Source organism: Corythoichthys intestinalis, chromosome 19, assembly GCF_030265065.1.
Source record: "Corythoichthys intestinalis isolate RoL2023-P3 chromosome 19, ASM3026506v1, whole genome shotgun sequence".
Lineage (NCBI taxonomy): Eukaryota > Metazoa > Chordata > Actinopteri > Syngnathiformes > Syngnathidae > Corythoichthys > Corythoichthys intestinalis.
Genome location: NC_080413.1, coordinates 54,361 through 75,396, shown reverse-complemented (window position 1 = coordinate 75,396; position 21,036 = coordinate 54,361). Strand labels below are relative to the sequence as shown.

At 41.8% G+C, this 21,036-nt stretch overlaps 2 protein-coding genes across 2 annotated transcripts; one reads left to right on the top strand and one right to left on the bottom strand.

Annotated features, from left to right (window-relative positions):
• Nucleotides 1-4,334: 4,334 nt before the first annotated feature.
• On the top strand, nucleotides 4,335-15,247 carry atf3 (activating transcription factor 3). The gene is made up of 4 exons (XM_057823579.1): nucleotides 4,335-4,419; nucleotides 9,615-9,724; nucleotides 9,792-9,899; nucleotides 9,997-15,247. Exons 2-4 carry the CDS (start codon nucleotides 9,623-9,625, stop codon nucleotides 10,270-10,272), a joined length of 486 nt encoding a protein of 161 aa, XP_057679562.1. The 5' UTR covers nucleotides 4,335-4,419; nucleotides 9,615-9,622; the 3' UTR covers nucleotides 10,273-15,247.
• Nucleotides 11,208-20,878, bottom strand: LOC130908001 (uncharacterized). The gene is made up of 6 exons (XM_057823581.1): nucleotides 20,701-20,878; nucleotides 18,523-18,595; nucleotides 15,980-16,128; nucleotides 14,779-14,833; nucleotides 12,264-12,331; nucleotides 11,208-12,192 (listed from the first exon to the last, which is right to left on the bottom strand). Exons 1-6 carry the CDS (start codon nucleotides 20,872-20,874, stop codon nucleotides 12,022-12,024), a joined length of 690 nt encoding a protein of 229 aa, XP_057679564.1. The 5' UTR covers nucleotides 20,875-20,878; the 3' UTR covers nucleotides 11,208-12,021.
• Between the last annotated feature and the right edge of the window lie 158 nt (nucleotides 20,879-21,036).

Genomic DNA, 21,036 nt, shown 5'->3' with positions numbered 1-21,036 from the left:
AAAGAGCTAACAATTATTTCTCGTCAGCATTTGACGATCTGAGATGCGGGGACGACAGGGGAGCTGACCGGATTATTTTATTTATTAATACCAGTGCAAAAAAGACAATATGATCACCATAATACTGATTTGCAATGAAACTGTATATACATGTAATTTTTTTCCGAGGGTTTTTTTTTTTTTTTTTTTTTTCGTGTCAGGTGTTGGTTGGTTTGACAAATTATGTCAATCCGTCCATCATGTGCTACTCAAGCGCCCAAAAACAAAGCACGCGGACACGGGAGATGTCGCAATATGTCTACATTTTTCTTAACAGACTAATGAGAGTAGAAAGGCGACATCGTAAGGAGCAAACAATTATTTCTCGTCAGCATTTGACGATCTGAGATGCGGGGACGACAGGGGAGCTGACCGGATTATTTTATTTATTAATACCAGTGCAAAAATTCAACACGATCATCTTAATACTAAAATACAAAAATACAACAGAGCGAGATGTAAATATGATGTGTTGGTCGTTCCATATTCAGAAATTAAACTGTCGATGTATTTTTATTTTCGTGACAGCAAACACGCTGTATATGTGATTGCATGTGTGATCAAGAACCTGCTAAAGAAAGTCCGTGCGCCCCCGCCCCCTACTCCCCTCACAAAAGGAAAATGTTTAACCGTGTCCTAAATCGAAATGCAAGCACGAGCCATGACTTTGAGCCCATAGAACTAGGACAGACGACGCGGAAGTTCTCCCTCGCTTTTGCAGCAGCAGGAGGGAGACGAGGCTGTCTGTGAAAGCAGAATGATACCGCCTGTCACTCATTTCTGAAACTACGACGAGTGGTCAATGTGGAAGAGAGGGAGGGACCAAGCAATGTCACTTCCCGTTCAGTTATACTGCGAAGCGGTCTTTGGTGATTCGTTCGGCAACGTCACTTCCCGTTCAGTAACCGAACGATTCGTTTGGGCGGGGAGGGAGATGAGGGGGGCGAACGATTCGTTGAACGATTTGTTTGAACGAATCTTTTTACTGAACGAACCGGAATGGATTCGTTTACTCAAGTGAACGACAAATCTCGTCACTACCGCAAACCGAGTGGAGGTGACGTCATCTCACCTGAGCGCAGCTCGCGCGCACGTGAAATGACGCCATCCCCAGTCTAATCATTCTGGAGGCTTCCACATCAACCAGCTCTCATTTATTAATAAAAAAAATACTCCGGAGCGTTACTAGGGCGAGCAGAAACAGTTTATTTCTAATGGAAAATACCCCATAATCGGCAAGAAGTGACCCGGAAATGACCCCGAATCAAAAGGATGTCACCTGAAACTGAACCTTCACAGAAAGTGACCCAGAAGTGTCCAGAAATCAATAGGAAGTGCCGCAAAAATTGCACCAAATCACCATGGAGAAAACGTTACCCATATTTTACTGCATTTCTATTTTAACTCAGAATGGGGGGAGGGGAGGAAATTTTTTTATGCTTGTTCACAGGGGCGTCACTAGGTTTTAAGAAGGGGGGGGGGGGCTTAGCCCCCAAGAGATGCACAGGATGTAAGTGAACGTAGTATACAAGCACAAAACTTCACAAACAGCTAACAAAGACTGATCATCTATTCATTATTATCATTATTATTGTTGTTGTCCCAGTGTATTTTTAAAACAATAGAACAACAGGAAAAATAATGCTAGTTAATTGGTAGATGGAAGCATCAAAGAACGCCTTCGGTTTTTAAGGGTGGTAAATGGCTCTATCACTCTGTTCTGACTCCTACTGGTCAATAAAGGTGGTGGAGTGATTATTATTTGTGTATTATTATGACTATCCAATGAATAATTTTTGAATGAGCTCAGCTCCTGTACTCATCTATGCCAAAAGTGAGAAACACAAGTGATACTCCAGAAGGAAGTCACGTCAAAGATAGTGGTAAAAAGAGTGCACAATTAACAAAGACCTTCACAATGCATTTGAGACTAACTAGCTAGCAGCAGCTAAGTAGCAGCGTTATTTAAGAGCAGGGATGTAACGTTTGACCGCAAAACAACAAAGGTTAAACGTGCGTAGAGATTATCTGTAGCGTGTAAGCCAAGTTTTTATTTGTCAAATACGGAGCATTTGGTTTATTAATTACACAGGAATTTCTGCTGTTAGCTTAGGGCCGGAGCTAACCAACTGTTACGACCATCAGTGATAAATATTCACTTTCTTGAAAAAACATCTTATGTCCATGTTTCATCCATCTATTCACTCTCTGCTCTAGTCTGTGTGCAGCAGAGGTACACACACACGCACGCACAATACACGCACAGGGAAAACGCTAACTGTATTTTCAGTGATGTGGGCGGTGAGGGAGATAGACGGTGCCTACGAGAAAAGGTACTAACTTTGCATTACTCAAACACACTTAATATAATTAATCAGGGAATAGTATCATTTTTCGTATTTACTGCTTGACTGTTTGTGTTACTCTAACAAAGCCGATATAAAATAAATATCACTTATACCATAGTTTAAGGAAAACAAGCGGAATATAGGGCATAAAAGATACACGACGCCTTCTTATCAAGGAAGCCCAACGTGTGCGTCGTGAGCAAGATTGACGTACCGACTCTCGCAATCAGTTCTCCCGGACAGTCCAGAACAAATGGCGGGACGCGCTGTCCCAACACAAGGAGCACCGGAGAACGCCCGATATCCAACTGATAAAACGACTGACAAGACTCCAAGAGCCCCTTTGACGCTGAGGTGGCAAAATCCACAATCCTCGTTGTCCGGACAACAGTAACCCCCGAATCTCCCGCCGGCGCGGGTCCGGCGGTTCGGCTGCCGCGATTCCGGCAGATTCCTTAAGCGGTCCCTATCTAAAAAAGGTGAATGGATTGGATAATGATGTACTGAAGGGGCTCTCTACTTTAGTCTCTGTGTCAGCATTTTTATTTATTTTTCTTAAAACAACACCAAATTATTTAGGGAGGCTTAATAATATTTTAGGGGGACCGAAACCCCCCTAAAATTGGCCTAACGACGCCACTGCTGCTTTATGTTCAACAGTAAATACTCTCTGGTTCCCATAGTCCGCTATCAATCTTTAAAGGGCTGATTTCCCGGATTCCCCGCGACGAGGAGGAAGAGAGAGCAGGCAGAAGGTGGCGGTGCTTCCCGGAAGCCGTGACGTCACCCGCGCGTGACTTCATCCGCAAGCTATAAGGACCAAAAGACATTGCAAACAATACAGCTTGTGTTGAAAGTAACCCCGACCCTTTCATTTTTTATTTTGTTGTGGTAAATTATTGATTATATGTCAATTGTCTCGCCCTGTTTGTATATTTGTATTTGTTGTTGATAAAGTTTGTTTAAAAAAAAAAAAAAAGGTTTAAAAAAAAAAAAAAAAAGGACAACACTAGAATATTGGATGGCGGTAAATCATTCGAGGGACGACTACAAGTTGGATCTGTGTTTTATAGTTTCAGTTTAAATGTAACGCCATTTATAACGAGTCGACTCGTGACACAAATAATAGGTGATTCATCGACTACCAAAATAATGCGCTGTGTATGTGTGTGTGTGTGTGACACTGCTGCTAAATGAAGACAACACATCAGTGTGTATTATTAGCACACACATACACTCTAATAATAGCGCTAAGGTTTCAATGTGTCACTTGGGCGACGTTCAGGCCAAACGTTCCCATCTTTTTTCGTGACCAAAAAAAAAAAAAAAAACCTGGAAATGAACAGGAATTGACTCAGATATGCCCCCAAATCAACCGGATGTTACAAAAAAAAAAAAAAAAAAAAAACAAAAAACGGGATGTAACCCTGAAATGCCTCCAATATTAACAGGAAATGACCCCAAAAATTGGGGAGAATTTCCAGTTCTCTTCCTAATTAATAGGATGTGACCCCCCCAAATTGGGAGGGCACCTGCAACAGGATGAGAAGTTTACCCAGAAATGCCCCAAAATTCACAGGAAGTATCCTAAAATGAACAAGTAACATTTAACTCTAAAACATTCGTCTTTCAGAGCCATTAAAGGCGCTACACGCCAATGAATCGATCTCTCCCTGTCAAAAGGGATTGGACGTCTGAAACCGTCAATGGCACGGAATGAGTAGAACAAAAGGTGTCCTTTTGAAATAATATATAGAGAAATGGAAAATAAATTGAATCCGACTCTAAGCAACTTTGATAAATGAAGAACATTGAATGCTTTGCTTTCGTTTTCTGATGGATTGCGTCATGACGGACGCTGCCACGCCTACGTCACTCGACCCCGCCTTCCCCCGTAGTGTGGGAGCGAATATAAGAGTGACGCAACCCGAATGCTCAAATCAGTTTATACGCGCGGCGCGGCAGAAACCGGACTGGACGCGACGGACGTCGAATTTTCGGACGCTCAAGTCTCGTCTACTTCTCGGCTGACGTAAGATGACATTTGCTCGGCTTTTCTTGTTATCGCAAATAACGGAATCGTAGCGTTGACTTACTTCCAACTTTTGACGGCTTGTGTCGAAATCATGCAGTCTCTTTTCGTGAGTCAACACACACATAAAATGTAGTTTTAGGCGTTTGACATCAGCCAGTTCCAGATCCAAAATTTCATGACTTCAAACGTCGCACAGGTTTCATCTCAGACTGATAATAATAATAATAATAATAAAAAAAAAGTCAAATATTTGAAAAAGCTGGGGTTCCAGAATTTTCCCGCTAAAAAGACAGGGAAAATGCTAGGGTTACAAAAAGTGTGGATGGGAATGATAAGATGTATGACTGGAATAGTGTCGGTACTCAGTTATTGTTATGATTTTATATATATATATATATATATTTTTTTTTTTTACCAGAAATGTGTTGTCATGGGAGGAAATCTGATTCTGCCTTAATCTTGACAGTAACGGAGAATATTGTTAGCATTTTCCTTGTCAACTGATGAGCTGCCGAATTGGCTGTCTATCGTTGTTAATGGCAGGTCATTCGTTAAATAGGAGTCACTTTTTGTTAAATACAATTTACATACTACTGTACATTTTGGATTTCCTTCCTGTTCACTGATTACTCCCTGTTGTTGTTGGGGTATTTCCGGGTCACTTCCTGTTGATTCCGGGTCACTTTATGTTGATTTTGGGGCACTTTCTGATGATCATGAGCCAATCCAAGGAAGGATTTTTTTGTGTGTGTCAAAAGTGATGACTACCAATGGAAAAAAATGAAAGAGTTGATTTAAAAAAAAAAAAAAGAACATTTTAAATTGTGCCACCACCCCAGTCCAAATAGATTGGACGTCTATAGCACTGCAAATTGGCAGAGGTGGGCAGAGTAGCCAAGACTTTTACTCAAATAAGAGTAGCGTCAATTGAGTAAAAGTAGTCATCCAAAAATTTACCCAAGTACATGTAAAAAAGTATTTGTTGAAAAGCAGTAATGAGTTACTGCTTACAATGTCAGATTATTTATTTTTTTGAATGATGGTAAATTACATTATTTTATTAATTTGTTTTTAATCCCTTGCTTGTGTTGCTGTGATTTGGACATTTACCCTACCGGAACACACCAACCAACCAACCAACCAACCAACCAACCATATAAGGCCAAGTAAATACTACACCAAAATCATGGAATTCAGAGGAGAAAAATGAAACATCCAAAGAGCATCGGTGCCCTCTAGTGGAGAAAAAAAACATTGTTACCTTTGATTGGTATAATGGAATAATGTGGTTATTCGAGGATTTCTATTGTCTCATCAGTTCACATTGACATGTTAATGGTGAGAAATTAAAACTCAGGTCCCGTTTTGAAAGCCAATATAAATGCAAAGTGGGTAGAAAAGAGCAAAATTGTAAGGTGCATAAAATGATACCATAGACTTCATAACCTATTGACATGACACGGGAAACGGGGCCGATTCGTAGGGGGCTTAATATATATAATAATAATTAGGGCTGTCAAAAATATCGCGTTAACAGGCTTTAATTAATTTGTTTGAAATTAATCACGTTAAAATATTTGACACAATTAACGGACATGCCCCGCTCAAACAGATTAAAATTAAGCTTGAGAACGATAAACCGATACGACCGGATATCCGGTTTTCCAGGTGAGTGATACAGATGTATCGATAGTAAAGTTACCATTCGACAATAATTAGCCATTAAATATTCAGTGAACCGATAATAGAGATAGAATTCGGCTATCGTGAGCACAAGAATCGGCTTCTAATGCCTAGTTCAATGCATTGCTTAATATGATAATTAAGCTTTTACTTCACATGCTGCGCTTGTGTCTTTCAGTGAATGACACAAGTGCGCGTCATTCACCACACAGCGCACACTTAGATCGAGACCGCACGCATGATATAATATGGACAAGCACTACTCACAGTCGTGGTTGCCACAAGTTACTTCCCATGCATTTCGGCAGAACCGCTACTAGTCGCCGTCTTTACCCGATCGTCACGGGCGTGTCATAGCAACGCGAGAGCTAACGAAACCACTGTAACGCACACAGCCCAAAACGAAAACGAAACTAGTAGTGGCAACGAAGCAACATGCTAAAACAATGGACAGTGTGATCACCGACGGCAGCGAGGTGCTGTGATTGATTTTCAACGCACCCATGAAAACAAAAGTCGGACTATGAAGTGATGAAGGCAGCCAGATCTGTTCGCATGGGACAGAGCTTGTGTGAAGTGTGCAGCGGTACAGAAATCGTGAGTTTTAACCCTGAAAAATAACCCACTACAATGCTGGAAAGGGCGGCATATTGTTTCCACGAAACGCAGTCTGCTTAAACATGAACATGTGGATTAGTTGATCTTCCTCAAGAAAAATCTGCCCTTCAAAAAAGATATGGACAGTGATGAGCAATAAAAAATGAGGAAGCACGGGCTTAAGTGAATGACTTTGCTGTGTATTAGGTTAACGTAATGATTATTGACCTGTCTAAAATGCTATGTTTTTATTCCCCCAATTATACCAGTCGTAAAGCATAATTTATTATTTATTTATGATAACACTAGCAGGTTTCATTTTTTTCCCCAAGAGCTGCTGCATATAATTAATATTTTTTGTTTGTAAGATGTTTACATTGAAAGTTTGCACTTAAATGACTTACCTCTTGTGTTAAAAACACCAGGAAATACAGTAATTGAATTACTGCACTTTATTGTTGTCTGTGACTGGAGTTTTATTGTATTATCAATCCCATCCAACCAAATGACGGTCATATAATAAGCCTTATTTTTTTCTCATGAAAAATAATACATAACATTGGTATGAAATTTTGTTAATTTTGCTATTAAAAATGTGGTCTTTTTTATATTTCTAAAATACTGTACGAACACACACGACAAATGTTTTTCACTCTGTATCGAACCGTATCGTTCTTAAACTGTATCGAATCGCTCGGCCTTAAAAATGTATCGTTTTTTAATCGAATCCTAAACTGTGTATCTAGATACACATCGAATCGGCTTCATGCCAGATTCCCAACCCTAATTAAAATGACAGTATAGTGTAATGTCCGCTTGTTACTTGCTTTTTTGGTGTTTGGCGTCCTCTGCTGGCGCTTGGGTCCAACTGATTTTATGGGTTAGTACCATGAGTGAGCATGGTGTAATTATTGACATAAAAAATGGCGAGCTACTAGTTTATTTTTTAATTGAAATTTTTACAAAAAAACAAAAACGTTAAGGGGGGTTTTAATATAAAATTTATATGACTTGTACTAACATTTATCTTTGAAGAACTACAAGTCTTTCTAATCATGGATCGCTTTAAGAGAATGTTAACGTTAATGCCATCTTGTTGATTTATTGTTATAATAAACAAATACAGTGCTTATGTACCGTATGTTGAATGTATATATCCGTCTTGTGTCTTATCTTTCCATTCTAACAATAATTTGCAGAAAAATATGGCATATGTTATAGATGGTTTGAATTGTGATGAATTACAATTAATTAATTTTTAAGCTGTAATGAACTCAATTAAAAAGTTTAATCGTTTGACAGCCCTAATAATAATATAGAAATATTTTCATAACCAAAGATGCTAACGACCCAAAACGGGCACCTACCTTAGCCATATATGAGTCTCCGTGAGCAGCGGCATTCAAAAATTCAAAGTCGTTCCCTTATAAATCCCGATTCATTATTTTTTATATAACACAATTTAAAATGGCTATACAAGTTTCAGATTTGCACAACAATCACCAAATGCGGAGATGATCACCTATATTTTCAGGATTAATAGCAATGTCGTATTGGCCCCAATATAAGACGGCCCTGATTATAAGCCGACCCCCTATTTGATGCTATTTTCAACAGCTAATAATTCACTCAATTTAACATCAGAAACTTAATATTTGAGGAGAACATGCAGAATCAATTATAAATAATATGTACATAGATTATTAATAAAATATATATGCAATCACAGCTTATTATAGAATAGAATAGCCCTTTATAATCATTATACACTATCTAGCTCAGTGTGACTTGAGCCTGTTGGCCGGAATTGAAGACGCACGCACACGAAGCTCTTCTTCAACAGCTCTTTGTCTCTCTGTTTTCCTTTTTTTAAATTTATCGCAGTTAGGCTTGAAAAGCTCAGACTTATCAGACAGGGGGACTTTTGCAATGGGCAGAGCATCTTGCCGACAATGACTTTGCAGGCAGGTAGTATTCATTTCTCTGCCACAGTATGGGACTTTTTCGTTTTAGCAACAAGGTAACTGGCTTTCTCATTTACCTTTTGTAGTTTTTCTCCAAAAAGTTGCCCGCTTCTCTGTGTTTTCACGAAGCCAAACAAAATGGTTCATCGACTCGTTTTGAAGCGACGGGCGTTTGAGTTGCTCGCGTCGCATTGGAGAACCGCTCGGATTTCTAGCCATCGGCCACCTCGCCGCCCTCGAGAATGTGTCGGAATAAAACACAGGGGGAGGATCGACGGTCGTCACATACGGAAAGGACACTTTCGTGTATATCGACACTTGAGCAGTCTAATCCGACGATGTACAGTAGACGCGCTGGGGTCGCGGACAGCAAGGTGGCTAGAAATCCGAGCGGCTCTCGAACGCGACACGAGCAATACCTCGCTCATTTGCACACAACCGAAAGCTTCTACCTAGTCCTTCCTTCCTTCCGGAACTCCGCCCGAAGACATTAAAAAAAAAAAGCGTTATTGGACAATCTCTCACGCCAGCACACCGGTGGAAAAACACTGCCCTACCTTACCCAAACCAAATAAATACTACACCAAAATCATGGAATTCAGAGGAGAAAAATGAAACATCGCCCATCCAGAGAGCATCAGTGCCCTTTCGTGGAGAAAAAACATGGTTACCTCTGATTGGTATACTGTAATGGGATTATGTGGTTATTACCTCGGTGAAACTGAGACGGCCACTGTTGGCATTTCTGCCAAAAATAAAGTCAATACGTAGAATGAATAGGATCAATGTAGTGACTGGTGGTGGAGTAAGAGTAATGTTTCTGCTTCACAAATCTACTCAAGTATCGCGTGGTAAAAAAAATGACTCAAGTGAATGTAATGCGTTACTACTCACCTCTATCAATGTCTGCCATTGAGTTGAAGGAACGCCCGTTTTTTTTTTTTTCAGGGAGGGCCATGCTGCACAACTGGCCTTGCGAAATCCGCAGCTCGGCGCCGTTGCCGGGCCCGCTGACGAAGGAGCGGTCCCGCGCCGACCCGGGAGGGAAAAGCGCGCAGGTGAGTCGGCGCTTTTGGTCCTCGTCCCGCCAAAAAAATCTCAATTCCCGTCCGGTCCCTGTCGCAGCTGTCGCCGGCCGAGGCGGACCGGAGGAAGCGAAGGCGCGAGAACAACAAGGCGGCGGCCGCCAAATGCCGCAAGAAGAAGAAAGACAGGACGGAATATTTGATGCAGGTACCTCCGACACGGCGCCGCCGCGTAGCTTTCGTTGGATTGGACAAATGCGGCCCGACTAGACGGATGCTCGAATAAAGTCTTTCCTTCGCCTTAGGAATCGGAGAAGCTGGAGAGCGTGAACGTGGACCTGAAGGCCCAGATCAAATCTCTGAACCAGCAGAAGCAACAGCTATCCCACATGCTGAACCAGCACCGGCCCACCTGCATCGTCAGGGCCCAGAACGGGCGAACTCCCGACGACGAGAGCGACCCGCTGGTGCGCCGGCTCCTGCGAAGCGCCGTCGTGTCGGAAGGCGACGGCTCCGTCTCGGCCGACGCCGGCGAGCCGGGCCTCGGTCTAGACCGGCTGTGCTGGTCGCTTTCCGTGTGAGCGGCTCCAAAGTATCGGAACACTACCGAGGCTGGCCGGGCCCTCCGCGCCGCTAGGGGCGGCCGCCGTCCCGCCCCGCTTCGACCCAAAGCTGCTGAACAACTTCTAAGGCCCTGCCAAAGTACTTGACCCGTGGCCCCCCCCCCTCGTGTGCACAAGATGGCGCTTCGACTGTTCCGGCGCTGCTTCCTAACACTCCTTAGCCACGCGCAAAGAAGCTAATCCTATCAGTCTGCGCCTCGCAAAAAAGGGCAGGGGCCCGTCTGAGCTTACATCACAAGGAAGCGCCGACAATGATCGTGATGTAAACGTATTCCTAAACATTTCTCAGATTTGCACTTTCACAAAGTACCCTAATTCTCGCGCTTAAGTCACTGGCCTACCTTCCATTAGCTTGTTACGTAAACCTGATAGCAAGACAAAGGGACACTGAAAGGGATCCAAATCAACAGGAAGTGACCTGATTTCAACAGGAAGTGACACCAAAATGCCCTCCAATCATCAGGAAGTGACCCTGAAATGTCCCATGATGACCAGGAAATGATCCGATTTCAACAGGAAGTGACCTCAAAATGCCCCAAAACAACAGGAAGTCATCTGATGTCAACAGGAAGTGACCCTGAAATGTCCCCAAATCGACAGGAAATGATCTGATGTCACCAGCAAGTGACCCCCAAATCAACAGGAAGTGATCTGATGTCAACAGGAAGTGACCTTAAAATGCCCACTTGTTACGTAAATGTATTCCTAAATAGAGGTCGGCCGATATGGGGATTTGCAAAAGTTGAAGTCAATATCTACAGCAGATTTTGTGGTGCCGATATAATTGTTTTTGAACGTACGTGGCTTATGAAAGGCAAGATAAACTTGTCTCTTTTCTTTTTTCAACTTTATTTGTATATCCCCTAAAAAAGTCAGCAGCAATATTGCACAACAAACAATGATAAAGCCTTAAGGTCCCAAAGCTATCGTTTTTCTTGGGGAGCGCCTACAAAGCTCAACAGCAATATTACACGATGAAACAAAATTATTTTTTGGGGCCTTTTAAAAAATAAAAAAACATACTAGCATTGCGATCAACTGGTAGATCACGATCGACGTCATGAGCACCCCCGCATTCATAAATGTACCCAAAAAATTCAGCTACTTCCTTTTGTTACACTAGCCACTAGATGGTGCAAAATCACAATAAACATCACCCAGACAACATGACAGTTATCCAACTATATCGGCCAACCTTTATATGGAATATATTCACGGACGCAATGAACATAAGTTATCTCAGTATGGAAAAAAAGACATATATTTATTCCTAAACATCTCCCAGATTTGCACTTTCTCAATTTCTGTAGAGTTCTCGTGCTTAAAAATCACCGGCTGACAAGCTTCCGCTAACTTGCGTTGACGGGGGCGTGGTTAAGGATAGCGATGAACCACAGCGTTTGCAAAGGCGCCCCCGTCGACCACTTGTCTAACTCTTTCAACGCCATTAACGACGCAAGGCGTCCAATCGCCCTCCTGCCGTTTCTCCAGTTGACTTTGAAGGGGGGAGCCGACGAACGTCACGCCGAAAAAGAAATCCGACGTCTATCGCCGTCCGTGTTTTTCCACTCCTCGGCCGGACATCAGTTCGGACCGGTGGCAGCGAACGAGTTCATCGTTTGTATTCACTTTATTTATTTTTTACATTTTTGAATAAAATCTGTTCAAAAGAAAAAAAAAGGTCTTTTAATTCACGCTTCCCAAAGCCTATTCCCATTCGGTCTTTCCCACGTACGCCGCGCAACAGGCGTCGCCGCGGACCTCCCGCCGGGGGCGCGGCGAGGGCGGAGCTTCTTCCCAATCTACCTCCGGCAGACCGGGCTTAAAGTCCGCCGCCAGCCGTAAGCCTCGGGCCTGATTCCGCAGCGTGTCCAGGGACTGCAAAAGACACGCGGCGGTCGGTCGGTCAGTCACGACGGGTATGGGTTTTTTTCGGCGGCGGTTTATACCTCCATGAGTTGCGCTCTTTGATTGGCCAGGCCGGACGCTCGCTCTGCCAAATCCTTCATGGCGTTCTCTGATGGCAAGATGCAAAAAAAAAAAAAAAAAAAAAAAGAAAAAAAAAAGGGAAATCATTGGCTGTCATTGACAACGCAAGAAGTCCAACCCATTTGGAATGGGAAGGGCGAATGAATGTCAAGAAGAGCATTGAAAAGCAGTCCACCCAGTTTCAATGCCGCACAGATGCTATTTTTAGACCGTGACGTCGCCATCCTAACACGGAAGTGGGTCATTATAGACACGCCCTCGCACACGATCCATGTTATTTCTGCTCGTTTTAATCTTTCGAAAAAGAACATTCCGATCAAACACTGCTGCTATGGAACTCTTAGAAACACACGACGACAGTGAAGGACGTTTTCTTCATACCTTTCCCGAAACCAAACGCTCGCAGGAAAAAATGGGAAGAATAGATCAAGTTGAGCGGACGTCCAAAAGACCAGTTTTAACGCCAGCGAGGTGAAGCCATTCACATTTCATAAGCAGTAAACATTTCGTTGGGGGCCATTGTTCGACAAAGGACGAAGAGGTAAGCCATTTTGATATTTTATTTTTTTAGCGTGGCGTTTTGCCGTGCCGCCTCTGTCTGACAATAAGGCTACGTTCATTCTACAGGTCTTAAAGCACGAATCCGATTTTTTGTCATATCTGTTTTTTTTGGCGTGACCGTTCAGACTGCCTTTGTCCATTGAGACCATTCAAGTATTACGCATGCGCACTAATTCGCAGTCCGACCCGCATGTGCAGAAGCATCAAAACAAATGACCACACATGCTGGCTGTCATCCGTCATTCCAGGGATATCATATTTTGCTTTTTAAAAAGAGGACACAAATAACAGACATAAATAATCCCAGTTTAAGCGCATATTCAAAGTATATGGATCGATAGCATGCACGCACTGTCCGTGCATGTCACGCACACATACGCGCAGTTTGCCCCGACTCTTGGCCGTGTAAGCAATGTTGAAATATTGCTCATATGGAGCAGACAGAAAACCGATCATTCTCAGGCTTATCCTCAACCCATTTTTATTTTTTTAATGACTGTTGTCAGGTCCGACTCTTCCTAAAAAGCCGTGTTCAAGGCAAACTAGGCGCTAATAAAGCACAGCTGCACCGCTACCGTGGCGTCTCTCTCGCTTTTTGATGATGTAATTGCTGCACAAATTCCGATTTGAGAGACTGGACAGTACAGACCGCCGCGACAGTCGGGAAAAATGTGGCCCAGATCGGATTTGAACCACATACGAAAGTGACCCAGATGGGATTTGAAATGGTCCAGTTCTATGCAACTTGTCACGTTCAGACCGTCAAGTTAACGCCTCACTCGAGTCGGAAAAACACGAAAAAATCGGATTCGTGCATTAAGACCTGTAGTATGAACGTAGCCTAAATAACCTGAAAACATTAAAATGGTATCTGACTGCCACTGTTACCTTTTCTGTTGGAAAAAAACAACTTTAGTAAGGGGGAAGTGTAAAAAAATGATAGAATTAAGATTTGGTATTAATGAAAAAATTTTAAGTGTTTGTTGGCTGTCACTAAGTAGCATTTGCGATGGCTACACAAAAATAGTAATGTAAATTGCTCACTCTATAGCGCTATGTTTTCACAGATTAAATAAAGCCTGTATGTAAGACACGTTAGCCACGCATCAACAGTATTCATAATTCATAGAAACATAGCCCTCCGCAGGGCTAACGTTATGTGAGCGAGTGACAGTAACGTTAATGTTATTAATTAGCGCTGAGAAGTCTACACCTTTAAGATGCCGGCTGGTTACTAACGCCGCCGAGTCTGTGGTTTCGCATCTAGCTCTACATACACGTGATATCTATGAGACGCATCAGACGCTACCTGCTACCACCTTAGCATCATGCAGGCGTCGGTTTTAGCAACGTGGGCTTAGTTTGTAGCGGCTCTTGGCCGCAGTGAGTTTTTTAGAAAAAAATGTATTGCTTCTTCCTCTACGCATGTGACATCAGCGCGTTGTCCCGCATTAAAAGTAGTCCGGGCAAAACGCGATGCTTAGAGCTGGCAAAATGAAACGACTCCTCGAAGTGAATAAAATTACTCGGATCAGTTTTTAAACTCGAGTTACTCGAGTATTCGTTTCGGCTCTAGTTGTTCCACATCTTTAGCAGTGAATCTGGCGCCACGGACATCATTTTCGGACAGAATTGGTAGGAGAAGTTGACCCGCCTAGCAACAATTGCTAACGTCATGAATAATAATGAGCAAAAGTGACGTGTTGCTTGCGGTATCCCATTGGATGTCTATTGTTCTCAAGGGCAGGTGATCATTTTACTGCTTACGCAATTTGGTGCATTCTGTCCAATCCATTTGAACAGGGAGGGCTGGATTGCCGCCACTTATTTAAACTGGGAGGGCTAGCGATCATCCTTAGTGATTGAAAATGTGTTTTTTGGGGGGGCAAATGGAGTGAACGGATGCCAACTTACCTATCTGCAAGTCGGTGACAACTGGATTAGACTTGACACTCGTCTTGGAAAAGTCCTAAAAAAAAAATAAAAAAAAGTGAGGCAATTTGACATGTTTGACAACTTTGTATTAGGGATGCACCCAAATGAAAATTCTTGGCCCAAACCAAGGGCGTAGGTTTTGTCTCATTATTGGTTGGGACGATATAACAGCATAACCTGCATGTACACTTTTTGCTGGGGACGGGACATTAATAACACCAAACGGGGGTCAGGGCTACATTTCTGATGAATAGGAATCTAATTAATTGATTGGCTAAATGATTCATGCAAAATAAATATGTATTGACTTGTATTGACTTACACTAACTTTCACACTGCTGTTTATAATGTCTTAATCTGATCATTTTTCTTAAATCTTATTTTCTCCATCTTGTTTTGAGTGTAAATATTGTGTATATTTTCATAAAAAAAAAAGTCACAAAATAAATGTTTTAATGCAAAAAATAAATTTGAAACTCAAATTCTTTGATTTTGATTTTTTTGATTGAAACAACTTTTTGATAGAAGTAATGTTGTTATACATTTGGGCCAGGTTTTGGCCTGATATTTGTGTCTTTATTATTCAAGCAAAAAAGACGTAGCTTCAAAAAAATAACAAATAAATAAAAAATCACTTATCCAAAAAAAAAAAAAAAAAAAAAAAAAAATCAATCATAGAAAAAAAAGTTTTTGAATGCGAAAAAATATTCGAGATTCAAAAATGTGCATTTGAACACTTCATTTTTCATAGAAAATATTTTTGATTGAAGCAATCCTTTCTGTGTTTGGGCCAAAATTTTTCAATCAACGAAAAAAATCATTTCCATAAATAAAATTGCCCTCCCCTAAAAATATACATACAGTACATATATATATCTATATAAAATATTTTTATTTGAAATTATTTTTTATTGAAGTGTCACTTTTTTTGGTCTCAAAATAAGCTTGTATATCTTCGTGAGATTTGATCTTATGAATTTTTTTGTTTGTTTTTTTACCAGATGCATATTCTTGGACTGGATTTTTTTTTTTTTGCAGTGAAAATGGGTTGAACTGTTTTTGAAAATGGGCTGAACTGTCTTTTTCCAAATGAAAAGCAGATATTTCATTGATAATCATTATTAGATGATGAAGCTCCCAGACGTCGATGACCGGTCGCCGAGGTGAGAAAGGCACCCACCTGAAGTTCCCTCTGGGCTCTGAGGGCGCGCACGGCCGACTTGAGGATCTGCGGAGGGGCCGCGCGGCGCTTGTGGCTCAGCTCCACGACGGCGTCGTCCATCCGCGTCTCCAGGCTCACCAACTCGCCTTCCTCCTCGTCTGAAGGGTCTACAGAGAAAGACAAAGAACATAAGGGATGCCGTCGACGGTGCCGGACGTCCGCAAGAGATAAACTCCTTTCAATTCAAAGCAGGAGGATGAAAAGACCTTTCATGGCCGCCCTGAGGCCGTGTTTCCATTCAACGAAGTAGTTTATGTATCAACCCATTTTTACAAGATGATTTGACCAAAGCATCTGCTAGTCACTCAGTGTTTCCCATTGACAGCACTAGACGTCCAATCCATTTTTTATTTGAAAATGTTTTCAAATCAAATTAAAAAAAGTTTCACAAATTCAAAAAAATGGTGAAAAAAATGCAAATATTATTTATTTAGGTTTTCAATTTTTGTCTGTTAAAAGTTTGATAAAATATTTTAAAAATGGGATTTTTTTAAAAATTCTTTATTTACATAAAATAAAAATGAAATATTCCTCCATTGACAGCCAGCCCTTGTCGTTGAAACAGACTGGACATCTAATAATAACAAACGACCCTATTTTCTGCACTATAAGGCAGACCTAAAAAGCCTTCAATTTTCTCAAAAGCAGACAGTGTGCCTTATAATCCAATGCGCCTTATACAGTGCTGGTCAAAAGTATTGGCAGCCCGACAATTCTGTCAGATAATGCCCATTTTCTCCCAGAAAATGATTGCAATTACAAATGCTCCGGTAGTAATATCTTCATTGATATTGCTTGCAATGAAAAAACACAAAAGAGAATGGAAGAAAAAAAAAAAAAAAAAATCGATCATTTTCCACAAAACTCCAAAAATGGGCCAAACAAAAGTATTGGCACCCTAATGCTTCTCTAATTTGTGTCATTTACAGCACCTGTTACTTACCTGTGGCACATAACAGGTGGTGGCAATCACTAAATCACACTTGCATCCAGCTAAAATGGATTAAAGTTGACTCAACCTCTGTCCTGTGTCCTTGTGTGTACCACATTGAGCATAGAGAAAGGAAACCAGACCAAAGAACTGTCTGAGGACTTGAGAAGCAAAATTGGGAGGAAACATGGGCAATCTCAAGGCTACAAGTCCATCTCCAAAGACCTGAATGTTCTTGTGTTTATCGTGCCCAGTGTCATCAATAAGTGTAAAGCCCATGGCACTGAGGCTAACCTCCCTAGATGAGGACCGAAAAGAAAAATGGACGAGAAATTTCAACAAAAGATTGTGCGGATGGTTGACTCGACGAACATCCAAACAAGTTCAAGCTGTCCCGCAGTCCGAGGGTACGACAGTGTCAACCCGTACTATCGGTCTGCGTCCGAATGAAAAGGGACTCTATGGTAGGATACTCGGGAAGACCCCACTTTTGACCTAGAGACATAAAAAAGCCAGGCTGGAGTTTGCCAAAACTTACCTGAGAAAGCCAAAAATGTTCTCTGGTCAGATGAGAGAAAAGTAGAGCTTTTTGGGAAAAGGCATCAACATAGAGTCTACAGGAAAAAAAACGAGGCCTTCTGAGAAAAGAACACGGTCCCCACAGTCAAAAATGGCGGCGGTTCCCTGATGTTTTGGGGTTGCTTTGCTGCCTCTGGCACTGGACTGCTTTGGCATTAATAAGTCTGAAGACTACCAACAAATTTTGCAGCATAATGTAGGGCCCAGTGTGAGAAAGCTGGGTCTCCCGCAGAGGTCTTTCCACAGGACAATGACCCAAAACACACTTCAAAAAGCACTAGAAAATGGTTTGAGAGAAAGCACTGGAGACTTCTAAAGTGGCCAGACCTGAATCCCATAGAACACCTGTGGAGAGATCTGAAAATGGTACCCTTCAAAACTCAACAGACTTGGAGCAGTTGGCCAAAGAAGAATGGTCGGAAATTCCAGCAGAGCAATGGAAGAATCTCATTGATGGATACCGGAAGCTTTTGTTCGAAGTTAATCTGTCTAAAGGTTACGCTACCAAGTATTAGGTTGAGGGTGCCACTACTTTTGTCCGGCCCATTTTTGTTTTTTGTAAAATGAGCACCCCCCCCCCCCCCCCAATTCTCTTTTGTTTTTTTTTAATTGCTCATTGCAAGCAAAATAAATGAAGCTATTACTACCAAAGCATTTGTAATTCCAATCATTTTCTGGGAGAACTTGAGCATTATTCAACAGAATTGCAGGGGTGCCAATACTTTTGGCCAGCACTGTATATGGATCAATATTGGTTAATCATGTCATGACATTCACTTTAGCGCAGTACCATCAAGTGGATGTAAAGCACAACCCCCAGGCCCTACTACTACTACTACGCCTTATAATGCGGTGTGCCCTGTATATGAATCCAGTTCATTGAAGGTGCACCTTATAAGTGCAGAAAATACAGTTATTGAAATTCATAGCAGAAGGATGATTGGACGTCTGGCGTCGTCAATGACGCTTAAAGAGTTACGACGTTGTCGACCGTCATCATCCGGAGCTTGGTCCCACGTCTGCCCTCTCACCAACACGTTGGCCGTGACGGCAGCCTCAAAGTCCTGAAACAAATGTCAAACAACTTTTAGGACCAAATCAATGATTTTGATGGGACATGGTGGACACAAAACAAAATATCCTTAAAGTTCTTATCTATTTCCTATCCCCGACTATACTAGCTATCAAATGACTAAAATCTGATCAGCTAATATTGGAATCATTTGATGCTGATGTTGATTCTATGTTACTTCCTGCACATTTTGAGGGTTTCAGGGACTACTTTCTGTACAATATGGGCCATTTCCTGTTGATTTTAAGGCATTACAGTATTGTGCAGTATTATTAATCTTTTTATATAGCTATAACGTTGAGAAAGCTTTGTTCAAATTGGAGGGAAAACAAGACAGAATTGATTAGGTACAAGTGCGTTCTCGACAATTCAACATCTTTAGTCTCGAAGGCGTTGGAGGAAGCAGTTGAAATGAACGTACGCGCGGTTGTTTTGGAGCGATCTCCGTTTTCTTGACCTCCTCCAACAACTACACGCGTAGCAGGTAAGGGAGTAACAGTAAATGGTGTTATACTTATATAGCGCTTTTCCACCTTGCAAGGTGCTCAAAGCGCTTTACACTATTTCGCCATTCACCTTCTGGTGACGCAGCACCAGGAGCAACGTGGGGTTCAGTATCTTGCTCAAGGATACTTAGACGAGTTCATCAGGGCGAAGAATCTAACCCACAACCTCTGAGTTGGGGGACAACTACTCTACCACTGAGCCACGCCACCCCACGGTACATGTATTTGTATTGAACCGTTTCGGTACGTGGTGCTCGGTTCGGAACGGTGGCGGACCAAACGAGTTTCTGACGTAATGTAACCCTTACTTTTCGAGGCTGTGAGTCGATCGGGTTACAGTTTCTATGTGTAGATTATATTTACTCCGTCTTCTCTACTATGACGAGGACCAACACGGTAGAACAGTATAACCCAGAAACGTCAACGGCACAACAACGTGGCCGCCGCGAGAACGCAGTGAAACGTGGGCGTTAAAGTCAATCAGCCAATGCACGCCAGTCGCAATGCGGCCGCGTGTTACACGCGTCCCAGAAGCGGCTCAACACGACGCACGCGAAAAGAACGGCAGAGTTTATTATTTGACGCGAGACGCGACCCTTCTGCGTCAATACTACTACCGGTAGCTAGGATCGGGCAGACCGGAAGTCACTCGTGTAAAAATACGGTTTTTCAAACTAATATGCAATCGTAACCCACATTTTGAGTCCATCAGATCTCTTGCGCACAGTTGACTTGTCTTTGTTGATTTACTGCTGTCTTCTCTGCTATAATAACAACCAACACAGCCCCATGTTCAATATAAAACCCTCTACCACGACAAAACAAGTAGGAACTAATATTCACATAGGAACTAAAGTTATACAACATAAAATATGGAATATAAATGAATACTACATCACATTTGTAAAATATAAACACATAATAAAATAAATAATAACCCATTTAAATAAAATAAATTGAAATGAGCTAAAACACCTGTAATTCAATAATAAGAATTATACACAGATCCTGCTTTCACACTCAAATGTATTCATTTCTGTGTGGCGCTTTAACTTGAGAAAACCCACCAATAAAGCTTTTGAAAACTGTTCATAAGAAAAAAAAAATGATTCATTGAGGCATTTCTTTTGTAAAATACATGTTAAAATCTTTGTCATTGAGATTGCTTTTCACTTTAGCACAGGACTTCTTTTTTCTTCTTTCTTTCAGAAAGAAAGCTGTCCAATACGCGGGGTCTAAAAGGCAAATTGTTGTTAGGTTATCTTAAATACCAGCTACTTTTTGAGCAGAATTCTAGCTTCGTATAGGCTAATGTTCCTATTGTTGAAAGCACAAAGGTTTGTAATAAACAACTAGCACATTTATATTTTGCATTTTGTTTGCTTACTGTACCGAAAAGGAACCAAACCGTGACCTCAAAACCGAGGTACGTACCGAACCGAGATTTTTGTGTACTGTTACACCCCTATTAGCAGGTCATTTAAAGTGGCTTCGACTCGCATGCAGCTTTTCATTTACACTTGGAAGGTGGAAATAGTCGTTATCCTCAAATCCTATTCGAGGAGTCAGTTAGCAGCTTCAGTCAACTCACCGCCAGTGCCTTCTTAAGTAAAAGCCGCTTGGTTTTCTCAGGAATTCCACTTTGTCCGTCCAGCGCTTGGTTTATAATCGCTTTATACTGATTCATCAGTTCAATAGCTTGTTTTTTAGACGTTAATGGTACTCGGAAGTCATCCTTATTCTCCGCTCCGTCCCGTGCCTCCATTTTTGCCGCCACTGTTTGTTTTCAACCATAGATATGCAGAACAAAACTAGAGTGGAGTCATTGGCACCGTTGCTGGCGGCCATCTTGAAGCGGTGGACCGATCCGCTCTGTTGGAGCCGGGAAGGTGAGTGACTGCTTTAATGTCGTGTACGGATTTACGGA

Excerpts from the sequence above, each read along its gene's own strand:
- atf3 (XM_057823579.1), top strand. The coding sequence starts at position 9,623 with ATGCTGCACAACTGGCCTTGCGAAATCCGCAGCTCGGCGCCGTTGCCG. Across the intron at positions 9,725-9,791 it reads CGGGAGGGAAAAGCGCGCAG|CTGTCGCCGGCCGAGGCGGA; the intron begins GTGAGTCGGCGC and ends TCCCTGTCGCAG. Across the intron at positions 9,900-9,996 it reads GGACGGAATATTTGATGCAG|GAATCGGAGAAGCTGGAGAG; the intron begins GTACCTCCGACA and ends CCTTCGCCTTAG.
- LOC130908001 (XM_057823581.1), bottom strand. The coding sequence starts at position 20,874 with ATGGAGGCACGGGACGGAGCGGAGAATAAGGATGACTTCCGAGTACCA. Across the intron at positions 14,834-15,979 it reads GAGCCCAGAGGGAACTTCAG|GACTTTTCCAAGACGAGTGT; the intron begins GTGGGTGCCTTT and ends TTTTTTTTTTAG. Across the intron at positions 12,332-14,778 it reads TGTCACCGACTTGCAGATAG|AGAACGCCATGAAGGATTTG; the intron begins GTAAGTTGGCAT and ends TCTTGCCATCAG.